Source organism: Harpia harpyja, chromosome 9 (genome assembly GCF_026419915.1).
Source record: "Harpia harpyja isolate bHarHar1 chromosome 9, bHarHar1 primary haplotype, whole genome shotgun sequence".
NCBI classification, from domain to species: Eukaryota; Metazoa; Chordata; class Aves; order Accipitriformes; family Accipitridae; genus Harpia; species Harpia harpyja.
In genome coordinates, this window is record NC_068948.1 from 31,624,978 (window position 1) to 31,641,829 (window position 16,852).

At 59.4% G+C, this 16,852-nt stretch overlaps 1 protein-coding gene across 1 annotated transcript in view; it reads right to left on the bottom strand.

Moving 5' to 3' along the window:
• Positions 1–16,542, bottom strand: part of MYO18B (myosin XVIIIB) — a 77,527-nt gene extending 60,985 nt beyond the window's left edge. Inside the window, exons 1-11 of the mRNA XM_052797245.1 lie at positions 16,283–16,542; positions 14,064–14,238; positions 12,657–13,391; positions 12,333–12,399; positions 11,981–12,093; positions 11,600–11,776; positions 10,688–10,886; positions 9,687–9,829; positions 8,444–8,544; positions 7,821–7,884; positions 5,711–5,855 (exon numbers count right to left, since the gene is read on the bottom strand). Of these exons, the coding sequence (XP_052653205.1) occupies positions 5,711–5,855; positions 7,821–7,884; positions 8,444–8,544; positions 9,687–9,829; positions 10,688–10,886; positions 11,600–11,776; positions 11,981–12,093; positions 12,333–12,399; positions 12,657–13,391; positions 14,064–14,238; positions 16,283–16,527 (2,164 nt within the window). The 5' untranslated portion in view covers positions 16,528–16,542. The remainder of the gene's footprint in view (positions 1–5,710; positions 5,856–7,820; positions 7,885–8,443; positions 8,545–9,686; positions 9,830–10,687; positions 10,887–11,599; positions 11,777–11,980; positions 12,094–12,332; positions 12,400–12,656; positions 13,392–14,063; positions 14,239–16,282) is intronic.
• Positions 16,543–16,852: the final 310 nt, after the last annotated feature.

Below are 16,852 nucleotides of genomic sequence, written 5' to 3' on the forward strand. Positions count from 1 at the left end.
TTCACACCTCCACAAAACCAAGCAATCGCTGACTGACCGACACATGGTGTTGGAGGCTGACACGATGCTGCCCAGAGTGTCGGTACCCCCAGACATGCTCCTTACCCCTTCGGTGCTCCCCAGATTGCACCCTTGCTGTAAGCAGCTGGCATGCACTGAGTCAGCAAGTCTGGGGGCACACGGCCACTTCTGCAAAGCCTGCTGTGTCTGTGGCTTGCCAGCGGATCTGCCCACCCCACAGACGCTGGCCCCCCGGCAGCCTGTTCTGGGAGATGCTGGGCACCATTTCACACTTCATAAAATATAAACAGCAGTAGCGGCATGCAGCCCTCCTGGGTGTAATGTGACCATTGTAAAACACACCAGCTTTAACACCTAAAAGGTAATTACTTCGGCCCATTTAATATTTAAGAGAAGCAGTAGGAAAATACAGAGTCAGCACCAGCTTCGTCTCACTTGCGCGCCCATGCATGCTGCCCGGGCAGCAGCTGGGTTTCTATTTTTTATTTCAATTCGGGAAGCATGGGGAGCAGCAGGGAAGCCCAGAGGGGCTGGATGCCATCCCCCGGTCCCCATCCCTGCTGCTGCTTGGGCTGGTACCTGTGAGCCAACAGCAGCGGTGCCCGGGAGCAGAGGGGAGCTGCACCGTGGGCTTGATGCTGGGACGGGGCAGCTCAGCCTCATCGCCAGCCCCCTTCCCGTGCAAGGTGTGCAGGTCGGCAGCCCTGTTCACCTGCCTTCCCAAGCCCCCCCTCCAGCTGCATGGGGCACGCTTTGTCAGCCTGCCCTTTTTCTTCCACTTATTTTGTCATTAAAACAATTGTACTATTAATGGGACAAATAAAAAAGCCCATTTGTTTCTCTTTGTTACCCTGGGAGGGGACAGGGAGAGAGAGGAGGCTGCTCCTGGCTTGAATGGTTAATTTATTTGTCCTGCACTAAATTCTCCAGTCTATTCTCTGTTGACCCATTACCTGATGTATGACATATTAAAGCCTATATATAACAAAGGGAAGAGCTGTGTAATAGCATGATTAAAGAAATCTGCCATTCTGGCTGCATTTCCCCAACTGTTTGTAATAAAGATGTCAGAGCGCGGAACAGATAGTGCCATAACTCGGTGTGCAGGGAGACAGCCCGCCAGGACCAGGGGCCATGGTGGTGAACGTAAAAACCTCCACGATGGAGAGGCAATGTCAACAGATACCAGCCCCCCAAGCTGGCCCCCCGACAAGCTGGCAGCAGCAGCCAGGCTCCAGCTAGGACTCTGGCTATTCCCGGCATTTTCTGTTTCTGCTCTCCTGGCTCTGAACCCCGGACCACAGCCGGGACATGGAAGAAAACCAGCTCCTGCGCTGAGTAGGGATGCGCTGGGGTGCAGACCCCCCGACACCCCACTGCCTGCAGGGCTGAATCTCCTCCCCACTCCCTGCACAGGGCTTGAACTGCTCAAAACACCATTTCCAGCAAACCTCCTCATTTTGCAGACCCAGGCAGCAGACCATGAAGCTCTGCCCAATTCATGTTCCAAACTGGGGTCTCCCTTCCCCAGGGTGGGGACGCATCATTCTGCCTAAATCCTCTTGCCTAGGGAAAAGAAATCCTAAGGACATCCTCCAGTGTACAGAGGCTTGTGGCGGGATGGTCACTGCATTATGATCCAGCCCCTGGAGACCATGTCACCTTGGTTTAGGTCTTTCCCATGAAGCCATCAGGCTTCACCAGGACAAAACTGTTGCTCCTGAGGGTTGCAACTCAAGAAGCACAGAGAGGCACCATCCTACCGAAAACAAAACATGCAAAATCAGCTGCGCTTCCCTCTACGGCAAGAAAACCCAGGTGTCAAAGAGCAAAAGCTTTAACAGAGAGAGAGAAAAAAAATTGGCAAGATCGAGAGGCCAGCCCTAATGCAATCCTTTCCAAGAATCATTTTGATGAACGATGCAGGAAAGCAGAGGAGTCCTTCCCGGCAGGAGTGAGCTGGCCTTTTGCTCACCCGCAGCACAAAGCTATGGCAAAGCCAGTGATTTAACTACACCCAAGGCCACGGTTAGGCACCAGCCCCGGGACAGCTGCTCTGCAAAAGAAAAGCTAAGCTAAAGCAGGGGCAGAGGCTCCCCATGCCGGGTCCTGCTCTCTCCTCTTCACCTCCGATGCCAGCAAGGCTGTTGCAGCCAGCGCCGGAGGACATGCAAGTGGCACCAAAGCCACAAGCAACGATGCCTGAGTTTTCCTTGCAAACCCATGTCCTCTGCACTTGCAGGAACCCCAGGGAAAGGAGGGGCTGCAGCGGGCTCCCCCCGCACAGAGCAAACTGCAAAAGCTTACACTCTGCAGGCAGGTATCTGAGAGCATTGCAAGGTGGAGTTGCTGGAAGAGGAATGATCAGCACACGGCTTCGTGATGTTGTTTTATGCAATTTAGTGCCCAGCCCCCTCTGTGCTCCTCTCCCCAAGGCAGCCCACGCGATGCCGGAGCACCAGGCTTGGGCTGCGCCAGCAGCAGTACTGCAGCTCCATCCCCCCCCCCCCCACGCTGGAGCCACTGGCACATCTTTCCCTCTGCAACAGTGACCACCTCAGGGACAGATATATTTGTCACAAAAGGGAAACTCTGGCACAATGCTAATTACAGATACGCTGTTCCTCCTCCTTTTAGCAACAGGCAGCAATAAAAAGTTTGGGTAAATCTGGGCATTGAGCTTGGGTGGAACTAAGAACAAACTGTCATTTTCACATCAATTAAGGAAAGGTCACTACATCTCAGAGGCTGTAAAACAGCAGCAATAATGCAGGTTTAAGGCTTTTTCTCAGCTCTGGTGAGAAAGCAGTATGTCACCCGACTCCATTCCTGATTGACATCTACGCTCAGGAAACTGCATAATTAATGCCAGTTGGATCCTGCCAGGTCCTCTCCCTCTTACATTTTGATGGACGTCCCCATTACTGTACTTGGCTAAATGGCTTCCAGCCCTTCTGGAAACTTGCCACTTCACAAAGCTAAAAGGGTGTTCAAGGGGGTTTCATCCCTGCTGCTCCTCCCAGCCCCATCTGCAGACCCTGGAGAGACACTGCAGAGCACTGCACACCGGCACGTGGGACCCCGGGCTCAGCCCCTCCTTCTGCTCCAGCCCTGCATGACCCAGGCCCATCTCACAAACTGCTCGATGCCTCCGTTTCCTGGATTGAAATGGGGATGTTCCTTCTCCTGCCTCCCAAGGGTGCGATGCTGCAGTGGCGGGGCTGTGCAGGACACAGCCTGGGCCGTGGCAGCCCACAGCTGCCAGCGGCTCGGGCACCAACCCCATGCTACTTGCTGGCTCCCATCCCTCTGCCACTGGAGCCGGTGCTGCGCAGAACCAGCCCAGACGACGCAGCGACGCGGGAGGGCAGCAGATGCAGGATGCTGCCCTGGCACTGCCAACCTCACAGGGTTTGGGGGGGCTCAGAGCCTCCCCTGCCTGAGCAGCGGCTCCAGCCCCCCCTCCTGCACTTCTGCCCTTATGGGTTTCCTCCATCCAAGGGGTTCAGGCCACCGGTTTTGCAGCAGCCTCTGCTGTGCTGGTGCACGGGGAGGGGGTTGGGGGTAGCCACGCTTGGCTCCCGGCCACGGCGCACACCCGCCTGAGGCACCCAGTCGCCTCTATTAAAGACGCACGGTGGGAAGCCCGTAGAAAGCAGGGAGCTGCGATGCTTTATTTTTATAACAGTCAGCAAAATGGACAGCTTGAGAGCAAGCTGAATGCCGACCCCCAGCTGTGCCCGAAACCTCCTTCCCAGTTAAAGAGGCAATGAATAAATGAAAATATGTAATACTCTGCAGCCCACAAAGGGGACTGGAAGCACTTAGGTGAATGGGTACCTAGGATGCCCTGCTGGCCTCTGCCTTTCAGGCTGCTTTCTCACAAAAAGAGCCGTGCTAACATGTCTCAAAGGTAATGGGAAACGCTGACACCGGGACGGAGCAGGCTTTTGAAATTCAACCTTTTCTTCTCAGTGTTTTTCTAGCTGCAAACGTATTTTCCACTCTCAGCCAGAGAGAGGTGGTGCTATTCCCTCCTGTTTTATTCCTGGGCAAACTGAATTTGTGACAAGATGATAGCCATCAGTGGGACGAAGAAAAGGTTGCATTTAACCTGCGTTGGGGCCCAGCAGCTGGAGCATAGCACATGCCGGGACCGCAGTAGCAGGGATGGCGGTGGCGGAGGCTGCGATGGCAGCTGCAGCGCCTGGCTGTGCTCCTGAATGCCAGTGAAAAACCAGTGATGAGGCTCCCCTTGGTGAGATTTCAAGGCGAGGATTTTGAATATACAACTTCAAAGTGCATGAAAGGGGAAGGGAAGAGATGGCTATCAGGAGACAGGTTTAACCACATTAAAAGAGTCATCGCCCCCACTGAGACTTTTGCTCCATCCAGCTTTGATCCATTTTTTATCCATATTTCCTTTCATTTCTCCCCTTTTGTTGACGCACGATGGGGGAATCAATACCAGAGCGAGTGATGCTGAGACATGCTCTGATTGTTAATCCTGTACCCAAGTCTGCTCTGAAGCCACAGCCCTGCCTGGGCTCGCTATTAACATTCCTATTTGTGCTGAAATAATTGCGACAAGATTTCTTGAATATAGCACTCGATGCACTTCTAGACTGACTTACAGGGTCCTTGGGACAGAACATTCAGTAAGTTTGAGCAAACCAGCTCAGCTCACACAGCAAAGCCTCTGTGGCCAGCACAGTAACTGTCCCTCCATCTGCCTTTCAGCTGGTCACTCTTAAAATGAGACACGTCTCCAAAATCTGCTCTCCTGAAAACTCTCATGGCAGAAGGACTTTCTTTTTTTTTTTTTTTTTTTTTGCCAAGAACCTTATCACACACTTCAGCCTGAGACAGCAGGGTCATTTTTTAAAAGTTGGAAGGGCATTAGGGGAGATGGAGATGGGGAAAGAGAACACCAGAGAGAAGGAGGAAGAGAACTCACTGTAAGTGATGACAGCATTCATCCTTTTAAAATAATTAATAAATGATTAATGGCATAAATTACCATAAGATGTGTTATGACATGTTGCAGAGACTTTTATAAATGTCTATGGCTTAGTTTATAGCAGCCTTTATGCAGCCCTCATAAATTGAAGTGTGTAAATCAATGTGGCTGTCTCTAAAATGGGTTAGAGCACATCTTAAAATAATTTATAAGGGATAAGGCAATTTCTATATGCCTGTATTAACAAAGTCTTTATAAATACAATCTTCATCCAGACTCATCCTATTATAATTCAGTTACTGTATTAGGCACTCAAGAGATGATAAAGTTATTGCTACCTGAAGCTGTCCCTTCACAGTGTCATTGGGGACAATGTGCCAACAAACAAGTTACCTACCCCTGTCCTTCGCAAAGAGCTGGCACAAGGTGACGACTTGCAGCCCCCATCCTGTCCACACACGACCGGGGAACGGACCCTCTCCAGAAGCCCCCACGGGGCAGGATGCCAGCATGCAGCATCGCCCAGCTCAAGGCAGCTCCTCCACGGGCAACAAAGAGCTCAGAGCCACGGGCCGTGCAACAGCCTCCACGCGAGCATCACTCCCGCACACCTCCCCGTGTGCAATGCGCCCAAGCACCGCGCACCACTGGGACGTGCTTCCTCACCCTCCTCTAACCCCCAGCACCAAGATGAGGTATAAGGAAAGGAGAGGCAGGAGCACCCTTTACCTTTACAGGCGCCAGCGGCTCCCAGGTGGTAGATGCCGGCTAAGACGCGCCAGATGGCTGCCTGCTCCTCCGCCGTGATGCCCAGCGTGCCCATGGCAGCCCGGAGCTGGGCAAATGCCACCGAGGCTTTCTGCTTCTCCTCAGGCTGCAGGTGGAAAGAGATGGGAAGGGAGACGTCACTGCCTCTGCCGGAGCATCCTAGGCACTGGGGACAGGATGATACAGGGATATACGGAGGGGGGAATGCAAAAGGCATACAAAAACCATGTGGCCAGCAAGGAAAAGGCAATAAGGAACCCTAGGAACAGTTTGGACAGCAGCGGGAGAAGCCCCCGCCAGGTTCCTCGAGAGCCTGGTGCTAGGAGCAAGCCTGGGTACATCTTCTCCTTGTACAACAGTACATAATTCCCACTTGAGGAGTGTCTACAGATGCTTACTACATTAAGCGGCAGCTGGAGATAGACTTTTTATATCTTCTCACTAAATACACCCACCCACAGGTGAGCTGGAGCCAGCTGAACACCTTCCAGCCACCAGCAGGACCTCAGCTGCCCACCTCCAACCACGGCAGCCCTGTCCACAAGTCCTGCAATTTTTTTTGGCAAACGCAGCCCCGCAGCAAGATCAGGGCTTTCTCCACCTGAACTGAGGCTGTTTTGTGCAGACACGTGCAGCCCCAGGGCCAGACACTGCACGTGGGCTCCAGCGGGCAGCATCCCCATCCTGGCAAGGACCAGCCTGCCTCGACTAAAGGATTCCAGCTCCTGCAGAGGCCTACGGGGCGGCTACTAATGAAAAAACAGAGCTGAGGTCTGCAATTTCTCCAGACTCAAACAAATACCCTAAATACTTGTGACACCGGTGTCCCCGCAGGGGTTATCCATGCCCACCAGCTGTGGGGATGAAGGCTGGGATGCTGCCCATTAGATCTTCAGTCTCAGCATCCAAAGCACCATTCAGAAAGGAAAATCTGACAAATTTCCCCAAACTCCAACTGAACCCAGACACAGCACGCCACCGCTCTGGCTTTCCTTCTGGGCTTGTTCCAGAGCAGGTGAACAAAGTACTACCAATGTCCCTGTCCGGCCAGGCCAGGCTCTGGTGCAGGATTTCATCCCCTGGGGAGCTTTTGGGCCATTCATCCTTCCACATCCCCATCCCCAGCATCCTGGGTGCTCCTCGGACAACCCCGCCGTGCCACACTGAACCAAACGACCAAGCCCAGCTTTCCAGGGACATGCATGCACTGCGGGGAACATTGCTGGGAAGGAGAAGCGGTGGCGGGGACAGTGCTCATCTTGTCCCCTTTGCAGAGCTCATACTCCCTGGACTGAAGAGATGCTGCTCAGAGCCAGTGCTGCCTGGCTCCTGCTGGCCCTCTGCATCCCAGAGAGAAACCCCTCCATGCTGGGATGGGGAACCCACAGGAATCGGGGGCTGTGAAAGGAGGGTAAAACCCCATCTCTGAACCCAAATCTGCTGCTGCGTGAGCAAGGCGAGGACCCACAGTACCTCGCCGTGCCCTCCATGAGAGCCGCTGCTCTCTCTGGACCAGAGCAGGTCCTCCCTAATGAACATTGAATATTGAATTCATCAATAGATGATGTAACTGCAAATTGCTGCGACTCATGCCAGCGCTTTGGCTCGTAAGGCCAAACTAATAAAGGAGCTGGTGCTGGAAATCAACTGCAGTACTTTTAGCCCCTAAAAATTGCATTCTGGGCCCTCCAAAGGATGTGCTTGCCCCCCAGGAGCTGCTGCCTCAGGGAAAAACCATCAGGTGTTGTTGGCCACAGAGCAGCAGGTTCCGTCCCCGGGGTGGACTGGGGGTGTCCAAAACCTGAGCACAGACACCAGGCAGCGGCAGCCCCGGTGCTGTTATCTCCCCTGCTCCCACCAGGCTGTCAGAGGGGTGCTGGAGGCTGTTTGGGCAGACCCTTCCTCACCCCCCAACATTTGCTCTCTCCCTTCATGCACCCGGTACGGCAGCACCATCCCGAGTCACCCAGCAGCCGAGGACCCCAACCTGTCCTCTAACCAGGGGTGACAAAGGGGGTGCACTGCAGCATCCCGCTGCAGGTGGCCATGCAGCGCTGGCATTTCTCCCTACCTTCACAAATGGCTTGATCCCAAAGGAGTTACTTTCAGCCACCTGGTGCAAGTGCAGCACCGTCCTGGAAGTAGGTACAGAAAATGAGACTCAAGCTCCCTCCTCGCCTGCCCCCAGCACTCCCCAAGCCTCCTGCCCTCTCCTCAGGGAGCATCTCCAACACCCACAGAGCCCCTTTACGGCAATGTCTGAGGGACATTGATGGGAAAGGCTGCTGTGGCTCTGCCCCATGTAGAGGGATGGAGCCGGCAGCAGATGTGCCAGGACCCTTTGCCTGGGGTAGCACAGGGACGCACAGCTTATGGGGAAAGCCAGAAGTGAGCAGGGAGAGAGACCTCTACCTCATTTGATCAGCCCAATTTCAGTTTTAGTGAAGGGGCAAAAAAAGCACCAGAAAATGCCCATTTCCTGGAAAATCTCTAATATATAAGTGTATTAATATCCCTGCAGCATCACTAATGCGATCACTCTCACAATCTCTTTCTTATCAGAGAGGTCTCTTATACCCAAGAGCAAACTTGGATATAAATCACAGGGGACCCCCTCGGCAATGGGAGTACCCATCAGCTGAGCAGCCAGGCAAGGAGCAGAGCTGCCCAGTGCTGCGGGAGCCATACACCCACCTGTGTGCCACATCCAGCCCTGCCAGCATCAGGGGGAAGATGTTGAAGCTGCTCTCTCCGTTGGGCTGCTGGGCGACACGGCCCCTCTCCAGCAGCATGGTCTGGGAAGGGAGCAGAGGCAGGCGTGAGTGGCAGCCCCCAGCCCCCAGCGTGCAGGCAGGGACAGCCCCTCGGTGCGGGCAGGGTGGCCAGTGTGCCAGGGCATCCAGGCACACAGGGAAGAGAGGGGACAGTGGCACCCGGAGACAGGGAGCTGCTACTGGGAGCTGTTAAGGACGGGCTGGATTTCTCCTTGCAGGGGAATGGCTAGCTTCGGAGGCTGCTCCTCCAGCCCAGGGCTGTGTGCCGCAGGGCATGCAAGCAAGAGCCAAATTGTGCCCCAGGCATGCACCAAGGGGCAACGTTTCAGCACATGGGTGCCACACCCACGGTCCTTCTCTGCCTCCAGAGGTCTGGACAATGTGATGGCCCCCAGCAAAGATGCTACAGTGTCCGGATCAGCCATTGCCTGGGCTTGGGACAAGCCTAGATGAGCCTCCAGCCTCATGGAGGCTGTTCTGTGCCAGCACTGACACCAGGAACAAGAGCCTGCACAGCTGGGACCCCCCCGCCCCGACTGTCCCATCCTCTCATGAGCATCCCAGGATGGTACTAGTGGTCCAGAAAGTGAATGCTCCCGAGGGCACGTTCCTGCTCCTGCACAAGGATGGCCGCGCCGGCCATCAGCTCCCTGCTGGTGCCCAGGGCAGAGTGGGGGCAGCAATGGGGCAGCCATGGGAAGCCCTGGTGTTCCCCCTGAGCAGACAGTGGCTCAAGCCCTCTCCTCCATCAGACGAGCCCCGGGGGCACAGACAGCTCTGATAAAAGTGCCTTTGCATAACAGCCCTGACGGTGATAAAAGCCCTCAGAGGCTTGTGCTCAAGGCTGACATGTAAGGTGCTGCTAATGAAATGCTAAATTATACATTTCCTCATAAACATTTCATTCCAGTGCTGTTCTGCACTCCCTGCCAGGGGAGGGGGCAATGCCCTGTGGGGGACCCTGCCACACTCCTGACAGAGCTCCTGCTCAGCTGCAATTTGGGGTACCTTTGGTCCAGGAGGAGAAGCAGAGCAGAGCATCGCTCCCCTTGCCCTCAGCCTGGCCGGGAAGTGGCACAGGGGCTGTTCACCCCCATGTTGAGGACCCCCGGTTTCAGCCACAGCCCTCCCGTCTCACCCAGGTGACAGGGCCCATGGGGTACCTGGAGGTGAGCAGCGGTTATACGGCCAGTGGCGCTGAAATCCAGTGACAGGACCATGGAGAAGCGCGTGGAGCTGCTGCTGTGGCCGGTGGTCACTGACCCAAAGGCTCCCAGGACTGTGAACATCGCCTGGATCTTCTCCACTGCAAAACCAGCACCAGCAGCCCCCTGAGCCACCCTGAGATGGCTGCAGCCATGCATCGCTCTGGTGCTCGCTGGGAGAAAGCCAGACTCTACCACCGCTGCACCAGTGCAGCCTCAGGGCTGCAAACAGGCGCCGGAGGAAGCTTCTCCTCCTGGCTGCACCTCTGCATGCTGCTCCCGGGGCTCTGTCCCAGCGCACAGGGACCCAGGGCACCAGCTGGGCATGGGGTTATTAGCATCCTGCTCCAAAAGGGCACATGTGCGCTGGCCAGGGGGGGACATGCCACCCTGCTCCAGGCCATTCATCAGCCCTTTTCAAGAGCATGGTGTGCCCGGAGCTCGTCCAGACCTCCGAAATCCAAACCTGCCCTCCAAAGCTACTGATTGCTTAACAGCGCTTCCTCTCACGTCACCAGTAACTTGATCAGATGGGAAAAGTGCTGCCCCAAGCATGCAAGTAATTCCCTTGTGGTGCTTACTCGGGTGTTTATCAAAATAGCAGATCTGTTGGGTCTGGGACGGGTAAGCGGCAGCGGCACTCACAGCCCCGCCGCTTGCCTGCCTCTGGGCTGCAGCCCCGCGCCCCACCAGCCTGTGCTGCGCTTGCACAGCCGCACCGAGCCACCCCAATGAGGAACAAATCAGAGCGGGAATAGGTCAAATGAAGGCCATTGGAGGGAAGCAGAATCACCTTTGCATTAGCATGCACTCCCCAGCCTGCACGGACACTTTCCGTGCGCTGACTGCCCAGTGCCAAGCACCCCGCAGTCCCGCTGCCAGTGCTTGGTGCATTGCTGCCGGGCCTCGCTGCATCGCTGCCGGGGCTCCGAGCTTGCAGCGGCTGCCCGGCCCCATACCTGAGACCGTGCCGTCCACACTGCCCGCCGTGCCCACCAGATACTCCAGGGCGCTCTGGCAGCACGTGGTCTTGCCAGCCCCGCTGCGCCCCAGGGGCACGATGGCCTGATCCTGCCGCTGCATCAGCAGGTTCCTGTAGGCTCTCTGTGCCACCGAGCAAATGTGTGGGGGCATGTTGTCCCGCTTCCCCTTGAACGCCTGTGGGCAGGGAGAGAGTGGGAGAGCACATCCCAAAACAGGCTTCTTGTATAGAAAATCCCGAAGGCATGTCACACTCAGGGTGATGGTTTCTTCCCAAGGTGCAGAACCCCCCCGAGATTCCCAGGGGAAGGGGAAACGCTGCCCAGCCCTGCAAGCCTAGCCTCACCGCACCAGCGTCGGAGAGAGGTTTGGGGACCGACCCAGGGAACCCACAGCAGGACCCGCTCCGGCTTGCCTGTGAGCAAAAGCTCTGCCAAGGCAGAGCCCTGGGCCCGTTCCCTCCCCAGCCCCGCCCCCCCCCCCCCGACTGCTTGGGGGGTGCAGTCACAGCAACGCAGTGATTTTCTCCTGGAAGCCAGGAAAACTTCTGTGCTGGGAGCGGTGCCCAGCTGCAAGCATCCCTGACCCGAATGATCCCAGCCCTGAGTAACCTCAGAGCATCCCGGGCCCCGAGCATCCCCGGCCCCGAGCATCCCCAGCCCCTATCCCCCCGGGCCCCGAGCACCCCTGGTCCCGAGTGTCCTCAGCGCATCCCCCGCCCCGAGCACCCCCCGCGTGTCCCAGCCGCGCGCTGTGACGGTCGCACGGTGCCATCTGCCGGCACGGCAGCGCCCGGCGCCCTCCGCCGCTGTCCCCACGGGGGTCGGTGACCGCTTCCCACGGGAGATCCCGGCCCACTCCCCCCCCGCCCCCCAGGTCTCCCGGCTCACCTTCCCCGAGGTGCTGCTGGCAGCGAAGCTGGGCCTGATGGCCACCAGGCTGGGCCCGGCGTGGGTGTAGGGCAGCCGGGCCTGGTAGCGCTGCTGCAGCGTGTTCATGGCGCTGCACGCGTTAAGGTTGACGAGCGCGGCCAGGTCCTCGGCGTAATCCAGGCTGGGGGGGTTGGTCTGCAGGAAGAGAGCCAGAGCCCCTGCTCCAGCTCTGCCATCGCGGCGCTGGACCCCACCGGCACCCCAGACTCATCCAGTCCGGGACGACGGCTGGGGCGCCGGGGTTGCCTGGGTCTAATCCTGCCTGGGCACTGCCATGCACCAGGCGGTGAGGGCAGTGCTCCCAACCCCGCGCCAGCCAAAACCGAGGAGGGGGCTCACCCGCTGCACGCTGTCCTCATCCACCTCGGTGACGCTGCCGTCCACCTCCCGGCGCACCCTCACCCTCCCTGCCGGCAGCTCGGGCGTCCCCACGTCCGGCTTCAGCTGCGTGGCTGCAACGAGAGGCCGATGAGTCCCTCCAGTGTGGTACAGCCGAGGAAGCTCAGGGCAGAGCCGGCTGCGGCATGAGGAGCTGCCAATGGGCCATCTCCAACCGTGGCCCCACTGAGGTATGGCCGCGGCACAGTGCTGGCACAGCACCCGGCGCCCACCCTGCTCCCAACACACAGCCAGGCTGGAGACACCTCTTATCTTCGGTGCTGGAAAGTGAGGGCAGAAGAAGGCAAGTTACCGAGCGTGAATCCATCCTGCTGGATGAGCCAGACCTTCTCCGCTTCGTACCAAACATCCCTCAGAGCCTGTGGGGAGGAGAGAGGGGAATCGTGCAGGAACAAGCGGAAAACTGAGCTGGACAAACTGCATTTGCCCCATGGACAGAACACTTCCAGCCAGAACCCCTGCCCCTCCTCTGCCCATCCTGGGTGGCCCCAGGGGGAACCTTCCCCCAGCCCCCAGCTGAGCCTACGCGAACGGGAAGAGCTGCATGAAACCAGAAAAATGGCATCAGTGGCCCAAGACACGGGGTAACAGCCTGGTATGTCTGCGGACACGTTACCTGCTCCTTGTCTGTGCTCTCGCCTGTCTCTTTGCTCTCTCCCGGTGTCTCTTTACCCTCTCCTGGCTCTTCCTTCGCCTTCCCCACCTCCTTTGCCACATCTTCTGACTTTTCTTGGATTCCTCCTGACTCCCCCTTCAGCCCCTCTGACTTGGTTGCAGTTTTTCCAGGCTTTTTGATTTCCCTTGGCTCCTTCTTGCCACCTTCGACATCTTTCTTCATCTTCTCCGGCTCCTTCCCGGCCAGCCCTGGCTCCCTCTTGGCTCTCTCCTTAGCTGGGGGCTCCTCGTGGCTCGGGGGTGCCCCCTGCTCCTTGGTGCTCTCGGGGCCCATCCCCTTGCGTGCGTCCCCCTCCTTCGCTGGGATTTTGCTGCAGCGCTGGGGGCCCTTGCTGGGTGCTGGGGCTGGAGCCGGGGGGCTGCCCCTTGGGTGGGGGTCCTTGGGGCTCTTCTCAGGGCACGACGGCTTCGCTGCCTTGGGAGCCTCTGGGCAAGGGGTGTCTGCTGGTTTGGGGACAGCCGCTACCGGGCCAGGCGCAGGGGATAGGGCTTTGCTGGGGACAGCCCCCAGTGCAGCCCTCCTGGGCCGCAACTCCTTGCGTGGGGGGGCCAGGACCACCTCGCCCCCCTGCCCCTCTACGTGCAGCCCGTTCTGCAGCGGCTGCCCCTCACTGACCACCTTGCCTCCGGCAGCTGGGCCGTCCTTGGCTTGGGCCTCGCCGTCCTCTCCTGTGGGCTGCCAAGCAAAGGAGAGGAGCCGGGTCCGAGGGGGACAGGGTGAAAGACCTGACCCCGGCCCCAGGAGCTGCAGCCCAGTGCGGGATGCCCGTGCTGAGCACAGCCTGGCAGGACACACAGCTCCAGCCCTGACCCACTCGCTCTGGGCATGGCTGATGGCTGCGGGTGGCTGCCCAGACCTGGCTGCACAGTTGCAGTCGATGGCAGCATCCTGCTCCTCCTCCTCCTCCTCCTCCTCTTCCTCCTCCCTCCTGCTTGGCCACATCCCATCCCTCCACCCGCCATGTCCTGGGTCACCACTCAGTTCTGTGCCCAGGGATGCCCCGCACACTCCCCTTCCTGTGCTCAGTGAGCTGAACCAGAGAGCCTCGTGCTCTGCTTAATTACTCGCCTTCCAATTAAGCAAGTCAGGAATGGCAAGCTGCATTAATGAAGTCTCCAGCATTAATTGCTCAAGGCTGGCGGCTGGCCTGTGGCCGACGGCACGCTGCAAGCCCCAGCCTCGCCATCCAACCCCACTCATGCAAAAAAAAAAAGCCTCAGGCTCCTGGCTGGGGCCGGTGTCATGGGGCCCCGCAGCCCCCCGGCCCCCAAGGAACTGCTCTGAGCTGGGGACAGCCAGTACCAAGGCAGGACACCCCAGCGCTGCATGGGTTTCAGCACCACTCACCTCCTCTTTCACGCTTGCCTTCGTTTCCTTCTTCAGTTTTGCCACCTTCGCCTCCTTCTCGGTCTCCCGCACAAGCTGCTTGATGAACCCCCCGGGGATGACCGACAGGAGGAGGGGGGGGGGAGATGGGGGTGGCACCCGGTCCTCGTCCCGTATCTGTTTGCAGGAGCAGAGGCTGGGTTACAGGGCATGGCACAGGGACGGCAGCCCCGGCAAAGCCAGCCCCATGGGCACGTTAGCGGCACGAGCAGCGGAGCATCAGCACCCCGCTCCGCTGGTGGGGCCGGCCACAGGAATCTTGCAGGTTGCCGGCGAGGCCACGGGCCACCCACGAGCACCAGACCGGTTCAGGGGTGCTGTGGCAAGCAGGAGGAAAAGCGTAAAGAAAAGCCCCGCAGAGAAGCTCCGAAGTTTCCACGCACTGCCAAGGGCTGGGTGCTGCGGGGAGCCCACGTGTGCTGCCGGCTCTGCCCAACACCCAGCAGCTCCAGCATGGCCACGGGAGGAACCGTCCCAGCTGCAGCGAGTCAAGAAGCGCCTCCCGGCATCACCACGGCCACATGCAGACCTGCAGGTCCCTTCATGCCAGGCCCCAAGCTGAAACCCAGCCCCACTTCCCCCAGCTCCCACAGCAAAAGGCTTTCCCGGCCGCACCACCGCACAGCAGCACCAGCACCAAGCCCTGCAGACTCCCATGAGTCTCGGCCCTGCAGGGATCTGCACGCCCTGAACAGCAGCAAAATTGCTCAAAACTAGAACATTCAGCCGGCAAAGGTGCCCGGAGCCGGCAGGGTTGGACACAGCATGAGCAACGTGCGTGGGGAGCCGAGGGGACGCCGACCCCAAAGGCGTGCGGCAGGCTGGCTGCGGTGCGTCCCCCCACCCGGCACCGAGCCCCCGGGCAGCCTGTGAACATCCAGCCCCAAAACACCGCTGGTGCCACCCCGGACCGAGACTTTCCTTCTGCTCCCAGAGCGCCAGGCGTGAGGAGATGGCCATGCCGGCAGGGAGGTGGGACAGTGCTGTACGGAGAGCCACGGGGCCGCACCGGGTGCACGAGGCAGAGAGAGAGGAGAGAGTTAGCCAGGGGCTCCTGCTGGCCCTGGGGCCATGCCAGAGGCTGTGCTGGGGCTGGCAGACCATGACCTTGCCAGGCATAGCCCCAGTCTGAGCTCGCGGCACCAGATGTGGCACGGCAGCCATGGCACGGAGGGGACGGGTCGTTTGGCAGTCGTTTGGAGGGGAGGTGGTGGTACTGGGTGTTGGTGGCACCAGCATGGTGCTGGGACCCCACTGCCCTGGCCTGAGTGGCACAAGGTGGCCGCGGGAGCCTGCCCATGCCCCATTTCGGGCTGCTCCCAGCTTCACCTGTCAAGATCATTCATGCACCGAGCGGGTCAGGGCTCATCTGGCCCTGCCGCTCGCGCCGGCAGCCACATCTCCTTGTACAGTAAAGGGCAGGAGCGCCGGGAGCGGCCAGGAGCCGGCTGAGGAATGTCACTTGCCTTCTCGGGCGGCAGCCCCAGGCACCACGTGCCCTCGCTCCCGTCGGGGACCGGCACTGCCCCCACACCGTCCCCCCCAGCCAGGGCTCTGAGGCCGCAGGGGAGAGCCAGCCCTGAACGGCACAGCCGGAGCCCTGAGCCCGGAGGGTCCCTGCGGCAGGGCACCCTGCACCCACCAGCTGGAGCTGGATCCTCAGTCCTGCTCTGCACAAGAGGAAACTGAGGCACGGAGGGGGACATGCCTCGACCCAGCACACAGTGTGGCATGAACAAGGGCCGGGGATTGCCATCACCACCACTCCGGCTCCCCTCACCCAGGGAGCAGGATGCAGCCCTGTTTGGGTCTGATCCCCAGGCAGAAGCTGGCCGGGGACTCGCTCCTGCTGCCACCCAGGACCCGCTGCCACCCTGGTGGGTGCCAAGAGCTGAGGCCACCGAGTAACCCCCAATCGCCCTCCTGCACAGGGCAGGGAGCACTGTCCCCATCCCCGTCCCCGCTCCCATCACAGCCCTCCCAGGCACTTCTTCCCGGCACACACCGGTGGCTGGAAGCCGCTCCCAGAGCCGGGGCTGCCATTATCGCCATCCATTCCCATCTAAAAATAGCCCTTCCTGCCGAGGGGCCCACGGTTTGGCTTCCAGCACACCCAAAAAGCTCCATTCAGACCCTGATCCCGGCCCCCCACCCCAAAGTCCCCCCCAGAGCGCCCGTACCTGGGTGGGGGGCTGCGGGCACGGGAGGGCTGACAGCCCACACTGGCACCGGGCTCTGCCGCCGGTGCGGGACCCCCAGGGAGCCGGAGAGCGAAGGCGGCGTGCGGGCGAGCAGCAGCAGCGGGGCAGCGTGTGCTTCCCCCCACCGCCCCCCTGCCACAGCGGCAGCTGAGGTGACACATGTCACTGCTAAAAATACCCATGCCGGTGGCACCGGGGCCTCGGCTGGGGAGAGGCGATGGCATCGCGGGGCCCTCCCGTTCCCTGGCCTCTCTGCACCGCCCGGCACACACGTGTCACCCGTGCCCTCCCCGGCACGCGTGTTTGTGCCCTCCTGGGTGCACACGTTTGCACCCCGCAGAAGCGGGGGAACCGCTGTAGATTGACGTGAGCCAGCCCGGGGTGCTCTGCTGCTGCAGGAGGGGACCCCAAGCTGTCCCCCGGGACGGCGGTTCGGAGCTTCGGCACAGGGCTCCCCGGAGCACCCCGGCTCCCCCCCTGCCAGCCCCAGCCCTGAGATGGGGAGGCCGAGCTGGGGAGGGACCCGAGAGCAGCGCTCAAAATAACCTC